We start from the raw sequence: 25270 nt of genomic DNA on the forward strand, positions 1-25270 counted from the left end.
TGCTAGAGATAGCAAAACGATGCATTTAAGTTCGGGATTCAGTGTGGTGCAGCTTCCCCATCGACGAGGTAATTCGACATGCATTGGGAGACTTTTTGGTTCTTCAACAGAAACTTAATAAGGGGGCTATTTACGAGCTACCGATGAGGTAATTCAACATGTCTCGGGCGATTTCTTGGATCTTTTAAAAGAACTTAATCAATGGGAGCAAACAAACGACTTTGTTTTTCGAGGTGGAGTTTTGAAATGAAAATAGAATATGCAAGGCGATAAAATACATTATTTAAACTAATTGGAGTGATCTCTATAAAATGTTATTAACATATCGACTATTCCATAGAGTAAATCGATGTAGTGCCTCTCTATAGTATAATATATTTTTATTGGTCTTATCAGTATCATTCGTGTTAACATATATGGAGTGTCCCAAATGTCTGCCCCGTTTGGATTTCAAACAATTGATTTTAACTTTAACTTTAACTTTAACTCAATACACTATACAACAAAAACACACATTTTCCAATTCAAAAATTTTAACTTTAACTTTAACTTTAACTCAACACACTATACAACAAAAACACACGTTTCCCAAGTCAAATTTATAATCACATCTCATTTGTCCTTTTTCACAATCAAAATCAAAATCAAAATTACTTTAACTCTGAATCCAAACGTACCGTCAAATTTTCACCACTTTATTAGTGATGATATCTTTTGGATTGGTACTACTTTGATCACAATACGACCACTTCTTAACATTATATAGGGATTCTAATATAGGCCCCTCCGTAATCTTTACTCTCCCAAAAATTTTAAAAGCAGAACATGGATCACGAAATTCTATTGTGACGTAGGACGAAATGGCATGGCATGCCACCGAGTCTTTCCAATTTCAAATATATGCAAAAGCTGCGGTCAAACCAAGCAATGCAATATTAGCTAGTGATTGCCATCTCCAATTTTTTGGTAAAAAAAAAAAACCCTGGCATGAGAACTGTATATGTCATTTACATAATGATCGTGCACACAAATTTGGAAAGACAAGCAATGGGTTTCTTTTCTTTCCTTTCTTTTTTTATAATCTTTTGTCATCATATGTTAATAAAAATACATAATTTGTCTTGGTTACATTTTAATTGAATCCTTGCATGGAAACAGAAGATACAATTCCCTCTCGCAATAAGGAAAGGATTAATATTATATGCCCAGATTTGTTATAAATTTTAGAGATATTTACCTAAAATGTCCCATGATTTGTCCATTTTGTCTTATCTATATTATACTTTTTTTTGTCAAATCTATCCCATGGTTTACTTTTTGCATCAAATTTATCCCGGCGTTATCTTTTCCATCGACATTTAACGGCCGTGCTGGCGTGGCGCCTACGTGGCAAGTGTGGCCCACTATCTCTCTACGTGCCACGTCAGTACGACCGTTAGATGTCGACGAAAAAGATAACGCCGGGATAGGTTTGATGCAAAAAGTAAATCATTGAATAGATTTGACAAAAAAAGTATATGATAGATTTGACAAAATGAACAAATCATAGGCCATTTTAAGTAAAAATCCCTAAATTTTATTATTATTATTATTATTATTATAAAAAAAGGTTATATTTATTTGAATAAGTTTCAGACATCAAGCGAATATAAGGGGCAAGCCAAGGGCTTTTTGTCTGTCGGACCGACCGTCCATCCTCCCGTCCGAACTCCGAGCATCGTTTGTTTGGTCCCTCAAAATCCGCCACGTGGGGTCTGTCTTTCGTTCAGTCAGAACGTCCGAATTCCTTCGACGAGACGACAGCGCTAATCTGGAAATCCTCCCTTCTGTTTCTTGCCCGGCGACAATCTCCGCCGCTTCTTTTAGTAATCATGGTATAATCCTTCCTTCCTTCCATCAATTTTTTTGTTTCTATCTTGGCGGTTCTTTTGGTGCTTTCAGCGGATTCGGGCATTTTCTTGATCGTCGATGGCGAACTCTCTATCAAGTATTACGATCTGCCTTGACTGTCCGAAAGTTTCCGGGTTCCTCTTCTGGGCCCTTCTTCCCGTGTCTTGTCTTACGTTGTTTCTTGCGGTGGTCCTTTCCCGTATGTTTTGAGTTTGGGGGTTCCTTTTCTGGTTGTTTTTCTTGCACGAAATGATTTTATCATATCCTACCAAACTTTCCCGAGGGCTTCGGTTCTTGATAAATTTTTTTTATGATGATGCTTCTGCTGCGATTTTGCTCGGCTTTTTAATGCCCTCGTAGATTCGCAACCTACTGGTGGAGTTCCCGTCGGATTCAAATTGTTGGGCTTATAGGCTGTTGTGGACATTGCGGATGAATTGCTTAAATTCTATCTGCGATCCCATAATTGAACGAAATGATCATCCTGATCGTTGAAAATGATTAATATTTGTCGGAGCATCAGCTTTAATGGTGCTGTTCTCGGGACGTCTTTAAAGCACTCGTTAAATAATGTTCGATGGGCTTGCATACTGCATATTTTTCTTTCACACAAATATTTGTGTCCGTCGGTCTTAGCTGTTTTTGGCTTAGAAGACAGTGTAGATATGTAGGTTCTATTGACGTGGCTTCAAATCTTAAAATGGCCTCCGATGTTTTTGAGTTGTATGAGATGGGATTGTCTGCAATTTACATCTTCAATGGTGTCTTGACAGACGAAATCCAAGCGCCTTGCAGAGAGGAAAATATCCAGGTTCGAGAAGAACATTACGAAGAGGGGATCTGTTCCAGAAACCACCACCAAGAAAGGAAATGATTACCCAGTCGGACCCATTTTGCTCGGCTTCTTCATCTTCGTGGTGGTCGGGTCATGTATGTCTTCTCCCATGCTCTATACAAGTGTACATACTATTACTCATGACATGACACCATGTTCTATCCATGAGAGCGTTTGTTTTCTTCCATTTATCGTACAATTCAGCGTAGTCATTAAATGAAATGGTGCCAACTGCTGCTGCTTGATTTTGATTCTTGTTTCGGGTGGTTGCAGCTCTGTTTCAGATAATCAGGACTGCAATGAGCCGTGGGATGGTTTGATGAGGATGCAGTCAGGGAGGCCCGAGATTACTAGGCTTGATATATGGTTCGCATTAGGCTTAGTATAATTTGCGAAAAGTGCTCTGTTTTATATGCATTTTGGCCAGTGAAAGTGCCGTGTTGAACAAGTATCTATTATAGTGCTTCATATTTCTTTTCTGTTTCCTTTCTCTTGGCGATGCACTCATTCGCTTATAATTCATTAGCTTAGTGGGCCGAACCCTGAACCCCGCAGCCTCACCCGGTAACACTATTTAACTACCAGCTAAAATTGCTTATGAGATAATAAACATGCAAATATTCCATACATTGACCAGAGGTTTCATCAGATCCCCCAGGCCATTTACACAGGTGAAAACCTAGAGAGATTGAGAACTCGCTCGCCGTACAGCATAACATACAACCAAAATCTCAGAACATTCTGTGGCGCATCGGCTTTCGATATGTGTATTTACTCTCATCTGATCTCTGACCGTTTCGAGACATAGTGCTGCTTGTATCAGAGTTCTGGCAACAGTCGGAACTCTTTGATAACTTCTTACTGTATGACTTGAAACCGGTTCCATGAAATGTTTGGCTCTTCTTATTAGACATGTCATCATCATCATAACTTGGAGAATCGTAGTTTAGTGCTTCAAATTCCTGCACAGTTCGAGTTTTGTCGGATCAGCTGATAATACTGACTCGAAGACGGATGACAATGCATATAAGTTGCCCGGGCGTAAAGTGTTGAAACTTTTTAAGTTAATATCTAAAACCGACTCTAAATTCATAGCTCTAGATATCTGAGTTCAGCAACAACTGCAGCAATCTTTACCTTGGATTTTATCTTTGTACTATGTGGAGTCAAACAAGGATTCAAGTCCTTCAAGAACAAGTCATCCGGGCTACCAGGTGCTGTTGCATCTGCCGAGCTGAACTCCTGAAATATGATATTCAAAAGTCTTCTTCAGTATTGTATGATGAAAATCAGAAGAATATTCAAACAAAACACAAAAATACAGAGAATATCCATAAAAATAGAGAAAAAAGTACATGGGAGACATAATGAAATTTGACACATCCGTTGAAGGCTATAACTTTTAATAGACTGAAAATACTAAGTAAGTTGTCCCATGCTAGAAACCTAATAATTAATTTAATCGGTCACTTAGTAAGAATAAAACCATATCCAAAAACCAGAATCCGTCATATTTTCATATTTGTTACTTCTTCATGAAGGGTAGTTTCCTGAGAAGTTCCAATAGAACTCAACTGATTATTCTGAAATGGGCCAAGTTTCAACAGCATATCATAAAATCACCCTGGATTAAACATAAAAAAAAAGTCCATCATAAGTCCCTCACCACCCTTTTGTGCAGAATAATCCCACCTCTCAAGCTAACTAGCAGTTCCAAGCTTACAACTTTTTGATACAATCCCAATAAGTTGCGGCAATGTACTTGGACATTATACCACATAGTACTATTGATTGTCAGAGAAGTGCTACTCATTAACCTACCAAAGAATTAGCAGCCTCCTCATGGTCAAACACCGGTGTCCTTGGAGAGCTGCTATGGTGTTGAAATGGAGTCCCAGCAGAATTTTTATCAGCCTTCACCTGTTCAAAGCAAAGTTGTAATTGATATCAAAGTCTTAGTGAAACATCCGAATCATACGAGGAAGAGTTGGCTAATTTAATCTGGTGTCTTTCAAAGAGCAGCAGCAGCTAATATCAGAGTGAATTCTGTTCCGCAGCTTCCCATCTATGCCTACCCTAGAAATAAATCTTCAAATGGAGAGGAACTTCGAAGCACTTGTTTTGCCCGCTTATGTATTAACTAGCTAGTGTGTTCATGTGTCATTACTCGATGTGTCTAGCTTAAAAAGGTGATTGAAATTGTTTATCCTTTCCTCCAATCAGATATAGTTGTTAAAAAATGAGTGCTTTCTATTGCCAAAAACATTACAAACAAACCCGAAATCTCAGGGGGGGCAGAAATGCATAGCAAAATAAAAATTGGAAGACACTTGCAAGTGATTAAGGCATGGTTGCTTTAAGCTTCGATAGAGAATCTCCAAAAGCAAGATCGTCAACGGCACAATGCGACTTCCCAAAGAAAATTGGCTCGGCCTAATAGTACATTAACTCATAAATTGCAACTACACACTACCGTTCGTGAAGTATGTACCTCAGCAAGATCCTCTGCGATACATTGGAGCTGACCCGTGAGAGAAGTGACCTGTCTCTGGAGGGCAGGGATGATTTGCTTTGCTTGCTTAAGCTCCAATCCCTGCCTTTCTAATAGCTCCTGAACCTGATTGTTCATCACATCCGGGAAAAGGACCGCATTCTTTAACGACTTGATTTCTTCCCTCTGGCTCAAGCACAGATCTTTCAACTTCTCAACCTGCAAAATCCAAAAGAAAACAATCTTCCCTTAATAGTCAAAATTAACCCGAGAGAATTTAAAGAGAAACAAACGGATTCCGGCGGATCAACCAACCTCCTTGTTCTTCTGCTCAAGCATCAACTTGAACTCGGCGATCTCCATCTCCAGCTCCTTATTGGAGCTCAGAAGCTCTCTCTCGCTCCTCAGGACCATCGCCAAGGTCCTTGCGTTCCCGTTTCCATTCCCCTTCAGATCAGTCAACGCCTTAACATCCTTGTTCTTCTTATTCTCCTTCTTGTCAACCCCAAACAGCTTCCTTGGCAGCTCATTGAACCCCATCCCTAACCCCTGCTTCCTCGCCGTCTTCTTCAGGTCCTGCGCGATCGTATCCTGAGGTATGACCAGCCTCATCGCCTTGTTGGACGATCCACTGCCGGACTTGGTCTTGGACATGAGGTTCTTCACCATCGCGGTCAGGTTCTGAGGCTTGGCCCGGGAGATGTCGGAGGGCTTGGGCTTGGCGAGGGCACGGGAGGCCGCGGTTGAAGCCAGCACGGGGCATTTGAGCTCCGCGGAAGATGACGGGTCCGAGAAGTGGGAGGAGGTGGAGGATCGCGAGTCGTAGGAGCTGTACCTCGACGATGGCTTCACCGAGAGCGCCATTCTCGGCCAATTGCTACCACTGCTTCAGAAATGAGAGAGGGGAGAGGGAGAGGACCGAGAGCTTCCGTGGAACATTACCATTTCTAGGGTTTGCAGAAGATGAAGAAGAGGAAGAAGGAGAGGGAAGAGTGAAGGAAGAGGAGGGACGGACACGTGGCATGATCTGGGGATCTTGGCGCTGTCCGAAATTCAAATTCTTGTCCGAAAGCGTGATTGCCGTGGACAGCTTTTGGTCGGACGTAGTGACCTGCCGAATATGCCCCTGAAATGTTCTGGTAATTGCAGAGGCACCCTGTGGCGGGAGGATTTTGAATTAATTGAGGCATGAATTAATGATTCGCATGCGCAAACCCCACCTTCTCCAATGATTGTTCCACCGTCTCGGGGGTAAAAATGGCAACACATTTCATTGTGCACGTGAGTTCAAATTCTGACCTGAGAATTTGAACTGATATTCACTCATAATATACTCCGTGGTACTAACAAAAGTATTAGCTGACTGATAAGCAGTTCAACCCCGTAAAAAGGAGAACACAAGTTCGAATTTTGAGAAGCGCACTTATTGGGAGAAAGAATAACCTTTAATTCTCGATCTTCTGATTTAATTAATCAGACTTCATTAGGTTTTTGAATACCAGAATATATACCGAAAAAATATGCTTCCGTGACAAAAATGGAATGGTACAGTGGCTTCACTCTCGATTTAGAATCAATGGGATTCTAATCATTAATGGAGTACTACGCTTGATAGCATTGAGGGTTATTTGTCGTGCATATTCCGTTAAAAGTTGGGCATTGAAGTATTAGGGACCGTTTGGATTCAGAGTTAAAGTTACTTTGATTTTGATTGTGGAAAAGAACAAATGAGATGTGATTATAAATTTGACTTGGGAAACGTGTGTTTTTGTTGTGTAGTATGTTGAATTAACGTTAAAGTTAAAATTTTTGAATTAGGAAATATGTATTTTTGTTGTGTAGTATATTGAATTAAAGTTAAAGTTAAAATCAATTATTTTTGAATCCAAACGGGGTTTAAACTTTGGCGCATGTTATAGCCTTTGCCGTTTTCAAATATCGACCGGCAGTAAGATGTTTCGGAACTCGGATGCGAGTAAGCCTTACAGTCCGCTATTGCTATAGTTGTTCGGGCCATACCAGTGTTAGTTCAAGGCCCATCTACTGAGCCCAATCCACTCATTCCTCAATGCTCAGCAGATGATAAGGTAAGGTTTTCACTTCCTTTCTCAACCAACCAACCACACCTCGAAGGTCCTCAACCTCCATTTTAGCAGAGCATCGCCATAGCCACTGCAGCTTCGTTTGCAGAGAAATATGAAGACATTATCCCTGCAACATTCCCCCTTCAGCCTCCCAAGGCACACCAACTCCTCCTCCAAATCCTCTGCCCCAACAGCTTTTCTTAGAATCATATGGTCGCCGTCTCAGAATTCCAACACCTTCCCAAGAACCGCCTTGTCGGGCCTGTCCTCCCCGGTAACACTCGGCCGACCAGTCAAGTATGCACCGCCAGAGGAGGAGAACCTGAATGTGAACGTCCCTCGGGAATGCTCAAATGGGTATTCGAGGGCGGTGGTCATCGGGATGGTAACAGTTGGGGTCGCTGTCTTCCTTCTTGGAGTTGGGGCTGATGAACATCACGGCAGGGCCCTGGCTCTGGGCCCTGAAGGGCCGCTGGTGGAGGAGTTCTGGGACAACGTGAGGAGATACGCGCTGTACGCCCTCACCGTGAGCACCGGCGCGATCTACACGATTCTGCAGCCGATCATCGAGTTGCTGAAGAATCCCATCTCTGCAATCCTCATCCTGCTGATCCTAGGGGGCGGCTTCTATATCATCACCCAGGTCCTTTCCGCAATGATTGGGATCACCGAGTTCTCTTACGATTACAGTTACTAAAAAATTCACATGGTGGGTTTTTTTGCTAGTTAGTTCTCTTGTTCATGATCTTCTCTTTATTGGAATTCTCTTCAGCTGGGAAAGGATAGTTTCGTCATGAGGAAGACACTATTAATTACTTGAAGATATTGACGGGTCAAAATTACTTGAAGTGATCAAATCTAAGGGCGATGATCATTTTCAGTTGATCCAATAGTCGATAACATTACGAGGAACGCAACCACTAGGGATGAACCAGAACACCAAATTAAAAGTACCTGCTCCCGCTCAACATATACCGGTTGATATATATGTTACATCAAAGTATTTTGTTTTCCTATATCACATTTTTTATAATCAAATAACTATAATTTCGGTGAGATTACTCAAGATGTGCTTAACCTATCATAGTATAATTTCCAATTCCAAGGTCCAAACATGGATATATTGCAGTACTGGACCATATTGGGAACATTTCAAAGGGTAGAGATCTAACCTGTATCATAATTAACCCTCGCCTGGTAACCTAAATGTTTCAGATTCGATTATCATAAGTGAAACTACCCGTGCCCATTTTATCTAGATTTCCTTTTAATTTTCTTATACTAGGCCATGAGCCTCCTATTGTAACAAAAAAAGCATGTGTATCAATTTGAAATGAATAAATACTTTTTTTTTCCAATGTGAATCATGGTATCCGAAATTCCAATTGAATCCCGACTAATTCAGTCAAACCGGGTCGGCCCACTAAGGAGTAAAACTCTCGCAGCTTTAATTGTTAAAATTTTGATTAATTCACGTGCAAATTAAGAAATTATTTATTTATAAGATTTCCATTACCTTGAAGTGTAGGGTACAAAACCTTCTAAAATTCTACTAATCGAAAAGATTGTACTAATTCTTAGTTTCGGATTGAGAGCGAGTATCAATTTCATTTAAATCGTTGCTTTCAATTCTCCATTCAAACGAAAGAAGACGTTTTCCTCCTTCAAGAATTTCTTCTATGATCTCAAGAACAGAAACGCAGAAAGGCAACTCCTAGAATATCTTCAAAGAGCAAAAGCTCAAATTCGGAGGACGATATATACTGCTAATAGTAGGATAAAAGTACATTATTAATTATTAAGACGTTCGATCATAATTTGACTAATTACAAGGTGCGCGCATAATGTTTTCTAATTCTGTAGGTGTCAATTTTCAAAGCTTCATATGTTCTATGCTGTCACTGTTTTGCACATCCATTCTTGTGGTTACATATCATGGTTACATATTGATATGTAACTCAATCTGTTAACTTGTTCTCCATTATTAATGTGTCAACGTTAATCCATACTAGGAAACTCTTGCAGTGTTATACAGCTAGATTTTCAATTACAACTAAAACAACAAATATAATATAAACCCCAAGAAATATCAAACCAATACGAGTTGGTTCAAACAATTCAACATTGATTTTCATTTAACAAAGTCTCATATTAAAGTCTTGTGAATGGAAAAAAAAATCTATGTTGGACTCGGGATAACTTTAATCCCTCAGTAGTAAACCGACCATGTTCAAATTAGATTAGTCAGAACTATACACCGTAAACAAATCCCACCAAATTATCAGATCATCTTATCTGGCAATTTCATGGCCGTGAAGAATCAATAGAATTCGTACAAAAATTTGAAGAAAATAAGGCATTCATTACTCGTTGGTGACTAACATCCAATCATCCATTCATCGGAATCATACATGTGCTTTCTTGCATTAAATGGTTGAGCGGAAGTTAAGTGGGATAAAAAAAGAACTTATTTAAAGTAGGGATTTTTGGGTAATAACATAAGTCTCTGTCCGAAACTACAAGGTCGTAAGTTCGATCTTCATTAGTGAAGTTTTTGTGCCCTTTTATTTATTTTTTTCTATTTTTATTATTATATTAGGTCATAAATTCCCTTATAACTGAAAATAATAATAATTAAATGAGTTGCTTTCATTTGATTCCAATTATATATAACTTACCCCATCCCATCTTTTTCTTTATAAATGCAAAAATCATAAGGAAAATTCTATGGCATATCGAAGAACGACCCAAATTATAACGAGGGTAAAAATTGCATAATATTGTTCCAAGAACGTCCAAACGAAATTAGAATCACGAGAAATCGAAAAACAATGACACTAAATATACCTGGTAATATCCTCAAACGAAGGGAAACATCCACAGACAGAGCATGAGGATTCACTAGATCGAAAAATCGGAGATTACAATTGAGATATCACTTGTGTTTTTCAAGCCCCTTACTAACTCGAACCTCACCGAGAAGAGTCTTTCTCGACCTCTTTCTCTCACCTTTCTCACTCTAAAATCTTAGAGTTACAGAGAAAATATTTCCGAGATAATTCCGAAAGATCTCACCCAACATTCATTGTCTCTCGCATCATTATACCGTTGAGTACAAGACCCCCCATATCTCAAAGATATCTCAAATCTCTCTAGAATAATCTTCTCTTTAAGATATAAATATTTTTCCTTTTAATTAATTTAAAGATATCATAGGAATATCCATAATATCTCATATGAATATTTTACTCTTCAAATATTCAAAAGATATAATGAAATCTCTAGAAAATAGGAAATCTCGTCACCGTCTATTGGGTCTTCAATTCTTCGGGTCTTTCAGGCTTAATGTAAGACATTTCCAAAAAATCTCCATCTTGGCTCACATTCAGCCAAGCATGCTCAACCTCCCACTTGACTGCTCTGTCACAGCCCCTACCGGGCTTCAACTCACCTTGCACGCTTGTCGCTCCAGTCCAAGCCACCCTTGGACTCTTTAGAGGTGTCAGGCTTCCTCAACTTTCCTTTTGTGCATACTCCAAAGCCGACTCGTCTATAAGTCGTATCCCAAACTTCAGCATTACCTGAGACCACTAACTCTACAAGCCCGAAGCAATCCCACGGTCTCAAATGCTCCCTCTGTCAGTCCCTTGTTCACGGACTATTCCATAGAGATTGTTGCTTCCCCTCAAACTTTCCTATATGAACATCCTCTACCACCGCATGCTAAGTCTCAGGAGTCTCCGAGTCTTCCATCACGAACTCCACCTTCTTCACAGGTTTCGCCACTTGTCATTGGCTCTCGCTCTTATATTGCTCCACTATAAAAAATAATAACTCGATTGACAAGGAATTTCGAGGACTTACTGATCGAGTGCAATGACCTGCACCCATCCACCTTGTCAAGGCTAAGATCATCCGAGTACTTTTCTTCTGAATGACCTTTAGAAAGCTATCGTAGTACCGGCTTACCTTGCTAAACATAGATCTCGTCCCGTAACACCCCCTTCATCACCACGAGAACTCCCTCAAGACTTTCAAAACTCCACCTTGGCCCATGTACTTGTAACCAAGAGCATCAAGACTTCCTAACGAGATCAAATTTTTTCTTATACGTGGGGCATGATTAACATCTGCCAGTATTGTCTCACTACCATCATACATCTTAATTCTAACTCTACCAAACCCAATAATATTACATGTCTGACAATCTGCCATGGGAATTCTACCTCCCTTTGTAGATCGATAAGCGATAAACAACTCTTTATCATGACAAATATGGTAAGAACTACCCGAATCGAGAACCCACGGTTTACCTAACCGACCTGATGTAGTGAGAGGCCTTGTTTCCCTACCCGCTGCAACTGCGATAATGTCTCCTTCTCCTTTGCTTCGCTCCGTCATCCCTATATTCGTCAATGCCTTGAATTTTTGCCTTTGACAGTCTCGCTTGAGATGGCATTCCTCATCGTAAATCCAACAAATCCTTTTTCCGGATCCTTAACTTGCTCCTACTACGAGACCTTTTCTTAGTTGATCCGCCTATTGCAATAAGTCCCTCACCATCGCTCTCCTGGTTATCGGTCACCTTCTTCTAACTCCTTTGAATTCAACACCACCTTGATGTCTTCCAAGGTGATGTTCGTCCTCCTGTAGAGTATGGTGTCGACGAAGCTCTCATAGAACTCTGACATAGAACATAACAAAAACAAAGCTTGATCCTCGTCTTCTATCTTTACAACCACGTTGGCGAGATCCATCACGATCTGATTAAACAAATCCATGTGATCACCTACAAAGGTTCATGGACTCAATCTCAGCTTGTACAATCACTGCTTCAAGTACAACCTGTTCGCCAGCGAATTCTACATATATAGCGATTCTAATTTCTTCTAAACTTCCAGTGTCGAACCCAAATCGCACACCTCCCGTAGGACTTTGTTTGATGAGCTCAGTTGGATTATCCTAAAGGCCTTAGCCATGACCTACTTCTTATGGTCTGCCGTCAGGGTCAGATCCAGCTTGTCCTTTCCTCCAAGTCGTGCTGAACGAACAAAGCCTTTATCTTTATTTGCCACAATCCAAAGTCATTCGCCCCATCGAATTTTTTCACATCGAATCTCACGCCTAACATCTTTAATAGCTCCATAACCTATGCTCTGATACCAATTATTGTTCCTAAGACCAAACGAGATTAGAATCATGAGAAATCAAAAAATACCGACACCAAATATAGGTGGTAAAGCCCTCAAACGGAGGGAAACATTCACGGACAGAGCATGAGTATTCAATAGATTGAAAAATCGGATATTACAACCGAGATATCACTCGAGTTTTACAAGCCCCCTTAATGACCCGAAACTCATCAAGTAGAGTCTTTCCCAACCTTTCAATTCTCTCACCGTTCTCACTTTAAAATTCTAGAGTTACAGAGAAAATATTCTCGAGAAAATTCCTAAAAGATCTCACCCAACACTCTCGGTCCCTCGCAACGTTGTACGCTTGAGTACAAGATTCACTCCTTATATATAGATACAATATGCTCTATATCTCAAAAATATCCCAAATTCCTCTAGAATAATCTTCTCTTTGAAATATAAATATTTTCCCTTCTAAATAATCTAAAGATGTCCTAGAAATATCCCTAATATCTTATAAGAATATTTTCACTCTTCAATTATTCAAAAGGTACAACGAAATCTCTAGAAAATAGGAAATATATCGCCCATTCCTTTTTTCAACTGATTTTGTCGTTGCGTACCGAGTCTTCAATTCTTTGGGTTTTTCAGGTTTAATGCGAGACATCTCTAACACATAATATATATATATATATGTTACTCAAATTAGTGTGTCAACATCCTCACTATGAATACTTTACTTCGGCCGCAAGAAATCGTCGTTTATGCATATGCTTTCTTTGGCCATTACATGTATGTAACCAATAATGAGTCCAGAAATATCTACAACTCTTGCCAATTATTCCGATCGATTGATTGATTTGTGATACTCAACAAGTTATAGTCCATAATTATTTTTAATTTTGAACTGACAATTTTCATTCTCAATCTTTGATGTTTTTGTTACAAAATCTTTTTTTGGTCATTTTTAGACTATTGCCGGCGGGAGTCTCTCCCGCTCGCGAGAGACACCACGTGGCTTCTCCATCCTGCGGACGGGGAGACACACCAGTTGGCGCAATCAGCTGCTGTCGTTGGGTGACAACAACTGTTTCCTTTATAACTTTTTTTTTAAATATGTCCGTTTGGTGATATAAATAAGTGTTTGAGACCCTTTAAGATATTCAAAATCAAATACTGTAACTGGAGTGGCGAGTCTCTCTTATTGTTGAGTTTGTTTCTATCTGACGTTGCATTTATGTGGTAGTGTGGAGCCCAGTTTAAAGACTTAATTAAGAGACTAGGGATGGTTGTAGTCTTACGCTCAACTTAGCATCTTTGTCACTTTAATTTATAACATATTGGTTTCTCCATGTGATGATGATGCTATTCGATGCGTTTTTGTTCCCTCCTTTTATGCTTAACTTTTAGCATTCTTTGTCATTTTAATCTATAACACATTGATTTATGCTCAACTTTAATCTATAACACATCGATTTCTCCATGTGATGATGATGCTATTCAATGCCTTTCTCCTCCCTCCCATCATGTCCAATTTTCCTCAAATTCAACAATATAATCGATACTATTTTTTATATTTAATAAAAAATTCTCACACATATTTTTTCATAATCATTATTACAATCAATCTTTTAATATAAATTTTCTCACTTCACTTCATTCTTCCATCAATTCAACAACATAATCATTACTTTTTCTTATTTTTCTTCTATTTAATAACAAATTCTCACACATATTTTTTTTATTATCATCATTACAATTCCACTTAAATATATACATTAATTTTTGGAATGGTAATGAATTTAAACTACACTCTACTACCAAACACCACATAAGTATTTCTCAATTGGAATTGTACGTAAGTCCTCCATATAATTATCCATACTATTTGATTATTCATAATTGCAGTTTCTTCACATGCATTGTAATTATTTCTCTATATTATTGTGACAAGATGCTTATAATACAAAATGAATTAACAGAAAACATTAGATAAAATACCAAATATACGTGGTAAAACCTTCCGGAAAAGAGGGAAACATTCACAACATAGAATAGGAGAATTCACTAGATAAAAAGTGGATATTACACCTCTCGTATTTGTCTCTTAATTCCAATCCCCTTTACAAACCCACTAGAGTTACAGAGGCTTCCCTGAAAATATTACAAAAGATCCACCGATACTATTCTCATGATTATAGACTCTCTCAATAGGTCTCAAGGGGCCAGGGCTTCAAAGTAAATAAGGCTTATTTTACAACTAGTACAAGACCCTATTTATAACATCTCTCCAAGAATATTTCCCCTATTGAATAAATGTTATAAGAAATCCCAAATTATAGGAACAATTTTCTCTCGATTTCTCCCTCGTTTATCGGGTTTTCGAGATTCTGATTAATGCAAGACGTACCCAACACATCAAAATAATATCTAAGCCGCCAAGTCTAGCAAATACCCGATGCATGTGACTACCATGATACATACATGTATATCTTCCAGCAAAAAAAAAAAACATGTATATCATAGTTATACGGATTCAGGTTCAAAAAATAAATGCATATCATAGATAGAACCCATATATATATGTGATATATATGTTGCTCTAGGGTTATGATTCTACCGTATAGAAACTCGAAAAGCTCGAGCTGTAGAACATCAAGTCAAGTTCAAGTTTTTGTCGAGTCGAACTCAATTTGTTTGCGGACAGGATCGGCTTCGCTGCATCCCCACTAATCCCCAAAGCTATGCTAAAGAAGTCCTCTTAAGCTGAACACGATCCATTCCAGCAGCAGGGCCTGTTTGTTTTCACAATCAAAATCACTTTGATTTTAACTTTAACTTTAACATACTACACAACAAAAATACACGTTTTTCAAGTCTAATTTATAATTCCAACTTATTTGTCATTTTCCACAATCAAAATCAAAGTTACTTTTAACTCTAAATTCAAACGCATCGTTATAGTTCTTCAAAGCAAAACTAAAGGCATTGTCATAATATTCCAATCAGAATCAATGTAATTGCAAACTTGCAATGTACCATTATCATCAAGATTCAAGAATGTAGAATAGTACCTAAGTTTGAGAAGAAACCTCTAACTACAAAATATGCTCACAACCTTGATCCTCCCTATTCTTGCCGGCACCGATTTAAAGGCATAACCCGTGATATTTGCCTATTTACAGAAGGCCTCCCTACGGCAATAATAGTACACCAAAGCATCTGAAACACCTCAGACATAAATTGCAATAGCTGAGGAATCCGAGAATAAAGATGAGCAGTCCCGAAGCTTAATTCTGTAATATCATCCACAATGGACCATCTGGGACTGCTGAGATTCTTAAAGGGAGCTTCTCGTGGTCTACGCCTGTCCACCTACTTAGTGAACACCGGCCCTGCCGATCAGTTCTTTCTGCATCTCATTGCTCTTTCTCAGGGTGAAAATAGCTTGTTTACCACAGAGTTCGCAGCGGGAATTTAATTTAGTGAGGAAATCAGCTGGAGGCATTACATAAAGCGCAGAACTGAAGCTACTCCTGAGAAACGATTCAGAACTGCATTTGTTCAAATTGAGAAGGAACCTAGATAGATTGAGCGTAAGAGTTAAGAGAAGAATTCAACTAGAAAAATATGGGGTCAATTGTAACTAGCAAGGGTTTATGGGCTCCCTTAAATAGTCACACCATCAAGACCAGCAATTACAATGATCTTGCCATCTTGATCAGCATCTTCTCGGCAAAAATCATATGGCACACCTCAAAGGAATTGAGCCTTGTTGATGCCAATCGCATCTAGCTGCGACCGGGAATCTATATGTTCAATGAGAAGAAGAAATTCAAGCCACCATCTCGCGAGATGAAAGCATGAAGAGAGAGGGATATTGTGAAAACAATCAGTATACTCTTTTTCAAAAAGTAAAAAGAGCAAGAAAGATGACATGGTCTAACAGTACATGCTTATCAGTTCAAAACCTGATCATAAGCATCAGCACAGGGCTTTTCTCTGAATGAACGCAGATCTGTCAAAACCACACGTGAAAATTTTGCCCTGTCAAGAGGTCACTATGGAACCCAACCCATATCTTGTATCCTTGTTGGACTCACCACTGCCATACTTCTGCACAAAGATAAACGGATTACAATCATATGCCACTGATATCATAGAATATAGAAGGCTCATGAACATATACGAACAAACATACAATAACTGAAAGTTTAATGCAATTTAGGCAAAGATAGAACATTAGATATGATGAAAAAGATTTAAGCAGTGTCCCTGCAAGAATGGAGAGCGTCTCAATTCAACGAATTTGTTCTCCAATTGAAGAGTAAATTTGCCAATTCAGCACAAAACTGAAACCACGAAACTACCTCGAGGAAAATACCCAGATGAATTAGTCCTAACATCACATTAAACTAAGCATGTGTTTGATTACCAAAAAATAAGTCCATAAAAGTATTACCTCTCACATCAAATCAGAGCAGCATCAATGGCAACGGAGATTCTAATAAGGAAGCAATTCTAATAAAGAAGCACTATTTGCTACACCCCGTAACATATGCTATACCAAGCATGAAATTATAGGATGAGAAAGATGCAACTTACCGGAAGAACCAGGACGGATACAACTCCAATGATGAGTTCAGATTCATCCTAACGACATTGATAAATCTTACTGATCCAAGAACAGAGAGCAAAAGTATAATGCCAGAAAGACTGGCGAAGCCCTGATATCCAGCCAACATTATCAGTGACTAACATGAAAAGAAGATAACAGCAAGTATGCTCACTGAAATTAAAATTAGATATCTCGAGCTTATTTGACGTTAATATGATAATTTGGAGAGATATAAGATATAACTTCGAAAATATGTAAAAGCACGACAAAAGCTGTGTTGCCACAGGGTCGGAGATATGTACCCAAAAGCATTCCAAGGTAGCTTATCTGAAATGTTTGGTGGAAAAAGAGACACATAAATAAAACTTAAGGATAACCACAAGACTGACAAAAAGAAAACCTATGGACAAAGACAACTGACCAGTCGGTTTTGTTATTATTAGAGAAAATGGACTCACCAATACACTTATGGCATCAGCAGTACTCTCTTATTCGAGTTCCTCTTCAATGGATCAATGCATCCATTTGCCATCTGAAATTCTTGGACAAGATAGATGCACCTGACTCGTATGCTTCCTAGACAATTGCTTTGAAAACTGTTCGAACAAAGCTACCCACCGTTGCTGTCAACTACTGCAACATCTGTGGACAAATGGCTCAACTGACTATCTGCTTTCAATAACCAAAGCTTCTACAAGAACTTGCTCACGGAATGTTGTGATTCTCCTCTTACTCTCTCTATGGAACTTGCCCACCAAAATATGCCAAGTTAACTCATTAGGCACGAATCCATTCTCTACTCCAGTTTTGAACAGAGAACAGGCATCCTCAAATTTTTCCTCCTTGCAATAGCAACTAATCAGAGTGTTATAAGTAACCACATCTGGGCAAATTCCTTCAAGCTTGAGTCTTTCAAAGAGATTTGAAGCCTCATGGACCCTGCCATTCTTGCATAGTCCGTTTATAAGGCTGTTATAGGTGACTATATCAGGAACCAGACCACGGTGGATTATATCCCTTAAGAACTCCAGGGCATCTCCTACTCTCCCGACTCGACATAGCCCATTGATAAGAATATTGCAAGGGATAATTTTGGGCTTAAGCCCTTTCCTCATCATTTCTTCAAACAATCCCAATGCTCGGTCAACAGCCCCAGCTCTGCAGAGGGCCTTGATTAGACTGTTGTAAGTTATGTCATCAAGAGAGCATCCTCTGAATAACATTTGGTTCACAAGCTTAAGAGCTTCTTGGATCTCTCCTCTCCTCAGAAAAGCCTGAATCAGCACATTATAGGTTACAGTATTAGCAGTCACACCTTCTAGTAACATATCACGATATAATTTTAATGCTTCTTCAATCTCGTCCTCCTTACATAATCCAAATATTAGAGAATTAAATGTGTAAATATCAGGCTTTGATCCTCTGCTCAACATCTCACTGTACAATTTCAGGGCTTCTTGAATATTCCGCTCTCTGCAAAAAGCACATATCAGGCAATTGTATCCCACTGTATTCAGACTAATTCCCTTAGATCTCATCCTACAAAGAAGATCATCGACCTCATCTAATCGGCCTCCCTTGCACAGGCCATCAATCAAAATCGTGTATGTGACCATGTTGGGCTCACAGCCTTTCTTCATCATGTCACTAAACAGTTCATGAGCTGAAGATAAATGGCCCTTCTTGCAAAGACCACTGATCATAATGTTAAAAGTGAATACATCGGGCTTGCAGCTAGTGTATGACAAGGTCCGATACAGAGCATTGGCTTCATTAAATAGTCCGCTCATCACATACCCATTTAACATGGTGTTGAAAATAACTAAATTGGGGCTGGGAACTTTATCCCATAGCTCTCTTGCCTCTTGAACTCTGCCGACTCTGCATAACCCGTGAATCAAGACTCCATAAGTGGTATCATCGGGGGTAAATCCACGACTGAGCATTCGATCAAACAACTTCAATGCCTCACGAATTCGGTCGACCTTAGAGAGGCCGTGTATCACATCATTAAATGTCTGAACATCGGGGGTGCATCCCATCAGAAACATCTCCTCAAAAAATATCAAAGCTTCATCAATTCTATTGCTCTTGTAAAGTGCGTGAATTAGGGTCTGGTAGATTACCGAATTGGGCACACATCCGTGTTTTGTCATATCCTTCAAGAGGGAGCATGCGGAATCAACTTCATTAATCATGCAGAAGGCCTTCATCACAATCCCAAAAGAGTAAACAGTAGGGGAAACTCCTAAATTGAGCATCTCGTAGAATACGTTAGGTGCAACCCTCGGGCAATTTCCTGTGACCAAAATCTCCAGCACAACATTGTAAGACTTAAAAGTTGGCTCACAAGCATAAACACTCCTCATATCCAAGAGCAACCTAGTTGCTTGCCCAGGAAGATTTGCTCGCCCATAATGTTTCATGATCATCAAGAAGAGGGACTCTCTGAAAACAATCCCTTCCTCCTTCATTCGTAACAAGAAGCTATCAATGACCTTAAACTCCTGCGAGGCACCGAGCTTATCGATCAAAACATAATACACATCGTACGTGTGGCAGTAACCTTTTTGGGTGCCGGCCCATTCAAACAGCTCCAGCGCGACAGTCACATCAACTGGGAGCAGAAGCAGCTTACAGAGCTGATACGGGGAAAGCTTAACTGGCGACTCCTGCAGTACTTCGAGGTCGAAAGGTTTGAGTAACTTTTCCCACTCGGACTCTCTCTCAGACTCAGAATCACCATTGCTTGAGTTCTTGGAGTCAATGATCACTCCTCCGTGAGACCCAATTGTGCAAAGAGAGTAACACGGGAGCCTGGCGATCAATTGGAGGGCTCTGCTCGCATGGGCAGTGAATAGTATCCTCCTCAGCATCATACTCCCAAAGGGTAGTTCGCATATCTTTTGAAGCTACATCAATATCAAAAGCCACTCAATATTTTCAGAATTGAGCTATGCTGCACGCACTGAAACTGTCGAAACCAGCAGGGGAGCTGGAGCTTACAATTCTAAGTCCCAAAAATTAATACAGAAAGCGGCCATGAATCAGGATCAGACCTGTCCAATGATGATACAGCAGCAACAAGGAGCAAACGGTTGGGGAGGGAGCTGAGAGACCCACAGGCTGCCGGAGAGGGAGCAGGTGCGGGCGCAGCACGGGCTCGGGTATAGAAGAGGGAGCAGCAGGAATCCGGTCGCTCGGAATGGGAACACAAACGCCCCTGCTCAGGTGCCGGGTGTCAGTCGGCAGCGGCAAGGGGCCAGGACCGAGACGACCGTGAGCTGAGCAGCCGTGGGGTAGCGGCCGCCAGCTCAGGGAGCTGCAGCAGAGCGCCGGGCGGCCACGGGGAATGGCAGCCGGCTGGTCGGGGTCGGGGTCGGGGTCGGAGTCGGCGATGAGAGTAATTGGGCATGGATGGGCTTATAGTACAATGGACTTGGGCCTAAAAGTGGGAAGACGAGTTGGGCTTGTGGTATATGGATCTCTGTAAGAAGACATAAAAGAAAGCAATTTATTATCATTGTTCCTTATTTTCTTTCTTTTACAAGGGAGATCCATGAATATAGTATTGTGATGTGATGATGGTTTATTCTTCCCTCTCTCCATATCTAGGTTAAGTTGTGTCACCAACTTGTAATTTTCGCATTCGTACCCATCAAGTTTTTTCTTAGGAGAAAAGAGAACAAGTATAAGAAATGACTAGAAATGAAATGAAATATCCCCTTGGGACGAAAAGTTATTGGGTGATTCTACCTCGTCACGTGGCATGAGGAAACACCAATCAAATTACATGAACTAGGGACTTGGTGCTACTCACTCGAATAATTGTCATAATTATTTTTCATTAAAGAATTCTTATTGATTTTTTCTTACCACGTCATTTGAGGTAGGATCATTTAAAATTTTCTTCCTTAGGATAGAGTGAGAGCATGAATGGAATAATTAATCTACAAGGAAAGAAGTCGAGAATGTGTTAGTAATTAGTACTTATGCATAATGGTATATATCTTTCCTTTTCGTGCATTCCTATATATATGTACCTATTTTGGGTGGAGAGTTTCCTATATATGTAATAAATATTTTTCCACAAAGATATACATAACATAAGGCTTATATTTACTCTATTAGATTACATTTTATTTTATTTTACCATTCTGCTGCTATTAGTAAGACGGAGTCAAATATATAGAGGATGTGTATATATATATATATATATATAGATAACTTCACTAGTCATTGCTCTATTCTTACTCAAATCTCATTTATTGAGTTTCATGAATTTATATAATTTTAGCTAAGTGTCAATTACTGCCGTGAGAGATTACTTATTATAAGTTTAGCTACACTTTTTAAAAATTTATTCAATAAATTTAAATTTATATAATTTTCTAAAATTATAAATATTTATTTACTATTGAAATAACAATAATAGCTATAATTCTAAAAATTAATCAACAAGTTAAATTTTATAAAATTATAAATATTTTTAATATATCTAAAATTATGAATATTTATTTGCTATTGAAATAACAATTTGTGATTTGACTTCTTCTTAATACTACTTTGAAGATTTTCTTCATTTTCATATATGCTATTACTATTTACAATAATATGTGTTATTGTTTATTTTTTATTTATAAAATTATAAATATTCATAATTTTCTTAATTAATTTATTAGAATTATTGTTTATTTTTTATTTGTATAATTACAAATATTCAAAATTTTCGCAGTTAATTTATTTAATTAGTAGTTTCTTCATTTTCATATTTGCTATTATTAATTACAATTATATGTATTATTATTTAATTTTTATATAACTTGTTAATCTATGTATTAGTAAGATATTTACTACTGTACCCTATTTATTATGGCGTAATCAAGTTTATAAATATATAGGTTATGCTATTTGCTCTTTAGTTTTACTGATGAGGGCTGACTTTCTTCATAATTTTACAATGTTGTATATTACCGGCACTGCTAACATGATAAAACCGTTATATAGAAAAATTAAGATCGTGACCATTTGGTGCACTGGTTTAGCTAAATACTATTTCCTCCTTTATGAATATTCTATGTGAATATTTTATCACACTAGAGCTTGCCAGATGCCATGAATTTTTTTCATTGTATATAGGTCGTTTTAAAGGCCCAAGCAATCCTTTTTTATTTTCTCAATTATAAGAAGGTTCAAAGATCTTATAAGACAAAAACAATTCCCTTTTACTGCCCTATGTGTTAATATCTCTCTTTTGTTAATTTTCATGCCAAATATAATCAAATTTTCTTTAGGCAGGAATTGGGAAATGGCATACTGCAATCCAAAGTTTCAATTTAAAAAGGAATTAATCAATAAAGTGTTGGTTAAGTGGTAAGTAACTTTAACTCCATAAGGAGGATAACACAAGTTTGAATCTCGAGAAGCACACTTTTTGAAAGAGAGAATAAATTTTAATACTCGATCTCTCGAATTGCGAAAATAATATCTCCCATAATTTTATTGACAGAAAAAAATATAAGGGACATAAGCGTGGTAAGAAAAAATCTGCAATATCTCAAAAGATCAAAGAAGCAAAGCTCTCGGGAGGACACAATTCTAGCCTGTGAATGCCGATTGATTGCCTCAAGTTTTGGTTCACGAGCCAGTCCGCATAATTATTCCCTCTAAATACACGTGTCGAATAATCACTTATCAGTTTAGATCATATCACAAATGAATATGTTTGCTCCTCCTAGAATTTTTTTTTCTATGATCAGAAGGAAATCATGGACATGTATATTAAAGAGATTGAAAGTAACACATAACCAATGAGTGTCCTATGCTCTAATGTCCTATGTGCCAACTTTCAACAGCTCCAAATGTACTACGTCTCTCTTGTCTACGCATCCCCATCCTTGTTTGTAATTCATCATATGATAAATAAATTAACTTGTTCTTATTAATTATTACAATCGGAGCAATCATGCAAACTCCCCGTAAGATGAAAAAGACCCAACAATTTCATAGCTTCCAAGTAATTTAATTATTGTTTTCCCTTTTTTTTTTGTTTCCTTTCATAAGTATATTATCGGAACTTCTTCCGACGAAAAATATATATTTACTGAATTTGAATTTGATGTCAACATCATCATAATTATGACCAATTCTTATGCCCGCAAGTAACCATTAATTGTTAATCAATCATATTCTTTGGTCATTACATGTACGTAATTGAAAATGAGTCCCAGAATATCCGCAACTCTTGCCCGCTTCATTAATACATTTTCTAATAATGAAATTAATGTTTAGAATTATTCTAAATTAATTAACAAGAGAATAAAACAATTTAGGAAAGACTAGGTTTTCAGAAGAAGTCGAAACCGCGAAGCTTTTTTCCTCCCTCTATGTATAGCCAGGCTGTGAGTCTTGATGCCTAGTCAATTCATACAACTGTAAAAATAGTTTCTGAAACACTATCCTCGATCGTAATTTAAGTCCTCGAGGAAAAGATGCTCTCCCGATTATTCATAAGTAGTGACACACATGTCACCATTAATATGCTACGTACTTGGATTCTGGGAAGTTCGTGCCGATACGTTTGGTGTCAAAGAAGGAGGAGGCAGGTTACATTGTAAGGAAAGACAACGTGATATGTTCTTTGATATGAGCTTATTATCATTATGCTTGTTAATTAGTGAAACTGGAAGCTTGAGTTTTTCATTATTAAGATCATGTACATATATTGCTGGTGTACAAAGTAAAAGAGGAAAGCTAATATTTATTGCTTAATATATGAGTAACTAATAAGGCTAGCTATAAATATATGATACAAATATCTCCGCTAATCTTGGTAATATAGATATATCCTGTAATACTCCCCTCAAGTTGGAACATGAGGATCAGGAATGCCCAACTTGCCCAAGAGAAAGTGGAATCGATTTCGCCCTAAAGCCTTCGTAAAGATATATGCAAGTTGCAGCCTTGTCGAAACATGCGAAGTCTTAATCACGCGAGACCGAATGTATTAACGAGCAAAGTGGTAATCTATCTCTATATGTTTCGTCAGCTCGTGAAACACCAAGCTAATTGCAATATGTAGAGCAGCTTGATTGTCACAGAACAACCGAGTAGTTTCACTATAATCTATCCCAAGAGAACGAAGCAGACTCCGGAGCCATAGGACTTCACTGACTGCTCCTGCCATGGCTCGATATTCCGCTTTAGTTGAAGAACGAGACACCGTGGATTGCTTCTTTGTCTTCCAGGAGATGGAACACCCTCCTAATGTAACAAAATATCATGTGGTCGAGCGACGCGTCATTGGGCAACTAGCCCAATCTGAATCGCAATAGACTTCAAGTTCCAATGACCTTGGCCGTAGAAAAGTTCCCTGTCCCGGAGACTGCTTTAAATACCGAAGTACCCGCATCGCGGCATCCCAGTATTCCTGACGTGGCTCTTGCATAAATTGAGACAATATATGCACGGGATAGCTAAGTTCCGGCAGCGTAATCGTCAGATAAATCAGACGACCAACTAGCTGTCTATACTGGCTAGGATTATTGATAGGAGCCCCCGATTTTGATGAAAGCTGATGATGTTGCTCCATTGGAAAGGGGGATGGTCAAGCACCAAGTATCCTGCATTCTGTGAGTATATCGAGCACATACTTCCTTTGATTGAGAAAAAGCCCAGATTCCATCCTGCTTACTTCAATCCCAAGAAAATATCGTACTAGTCCTAGATCCTTTATGTGAAAACACTTATCAAGGTACCGCTTGAAGCATGTGCACTGCTCATGATTATTGCCCACTACAAGAATGTCATCGACATATACCAAGGCCGCAAGAAAAATATCACCATGATTAAATACGAAGAGCGAATGATCCGCTCCAGATTGCCGAAATCCATAATGCTGCATAGATTCTGCAAGTTTAGCTTACCAGTTGCGCAAAGCCTGCCTCAACCCGTAGAGTGATTTCCGGAGTCGACAAACTACTCCCTGTCCTCGATAAGAATATCCAGGTGGTAATCGCATATAAACTTCTTCGTCAAGATCTCCATGCAGAAATGCATTGTTAACATCCATCTGATGTATCTCCTACCCCTTTGCCACTGCCACAGCTAATAGACATCTGACGGTGACCAACTTTGCTACTGGTGCGAAAGTCTCATTAAAATCCACTCCTTCAACCTGAGTGAATCCTTTTGCAACAAGTCGTGCCTTGTATCTCT

General features: G+C 38.7%; 4 protein-coding genes across 9 annotated transcripts; 2 read left to right on the top strand and 2 right to left on the bottom strand.

Moving 5' to 3' along the window:
* The first annotated feature begins 19 nt into the window (after positions 1–19).
* Positions 20–3204, top strand: LOC116209156. The gene is made up of 4 exons (XM_031542711.1): positions 20–68; positions 1654–1874; positions 2664–2820; positions 2999–3204. The coding sequence occupies exons 1-4, from the start codon at positions 20–22 to the stop codon at positions 3043–3045; spliced, it is 474 nt and encodes a 157-aa protein (XP_031398571.1). The 3' UTR covers positions 3046–3204.
* A 100-nt stretch (positions 3205–3304) lies between these two features.
* Positions 3305–6237, bottom strand: LOC116209591. The gene is made up of 5 exons (XM_031543279.1): positions 5532–6237; positions 5217–5435; positions 4547–4645; positions 3863–3967; positions 3305–3687 (listed from the first exon to the last, which is right to left on the bottom strand). Exons 1-5 carry the CDS (start codon positions 6078–6080, stop codon positions 3457–3459), a joined length of 1203 nt encoding a protein of 400 aa, XP_031399139.1. The 5' UTR covers positions 6081–6237; the 3' UTR covers positions 3305–3456.
* A 1070-nt stretch (positions 6238–7307) lies between these two features.
* Positions 7308–8358, top strand: LOC116206771. The gene has a single exon (XM_031539576.1). The coding sequence runs from the start codon at positions 7413–7415 to the stop codon at positions 7995–7997; it is 585 nt and encodes a 194-aa protein (XP_031395436.1). The 5' UTR covers positions 7308–7412; the 3' UTR covers positions 7998–8358.
* A 6618-nt stretch (positions 8359–14976) lies between these two features.
* Positions 14977–20490, bottom strand: LOC116208227 (pentatricopeptide repeat-containing protein At5g64320, mitochondrial). Of its 6 annotated transcripts, none has more exons than XM_031541567.1 (6): positions 20113–20490; positions 19180–19965; positions 17512–19071; positions 17041–17162; positions 15510–16551; positions 14977–15230 (listed from the first exon to the last, which is right to left on the bottom strand). In XM_031541567.1, exons 2-3 carry the CDS (start codon positions 19930–19932, stop codon positions 17719–17721), a joined length of 2106 nt encoding a protein of 701 aa, XP_031397427.1. In that variant the 5' UTR covers positions 19933–19965; positions 20113–20490; the 3' UTR covers positions 14977–15230; positions 15510–16551; positions 17041–17162; positions 17512–17718. The 6 variants fall into 6 exon arrangements, with proteins under 6 accessions (XP_031397427.1, XP_031397424.1, XP_031397426.1 ...); XM_031541564.1 differs by having other exon boundaries at positions 15510–16244; positions 16407–16551; positions 17512–19965; positions 20113–20487; XM_031541566.1 differs by adding an exon at positions 17356–17380 and having other exon boundaries at positions 15510–16548; positions 17512–19965; positions 20113–20487.
* Positions 20491–25270: the final 4780 nt, after the last annotated feature.

Source organism: Punica granatum, chromosome 5 (genome assembly GCF_007655135.1).
Source record: "Punica granatum isolate Tunisia-2019 chromosome 5, ASM765513v2, whole genome shotgun sequence".
Lineage (NCBI taxonomy): Eukaryota > Viridiplantae > Streptophyta > Magnoliopsida > Myrtales > Lythraceae > Punica > Punica granatum.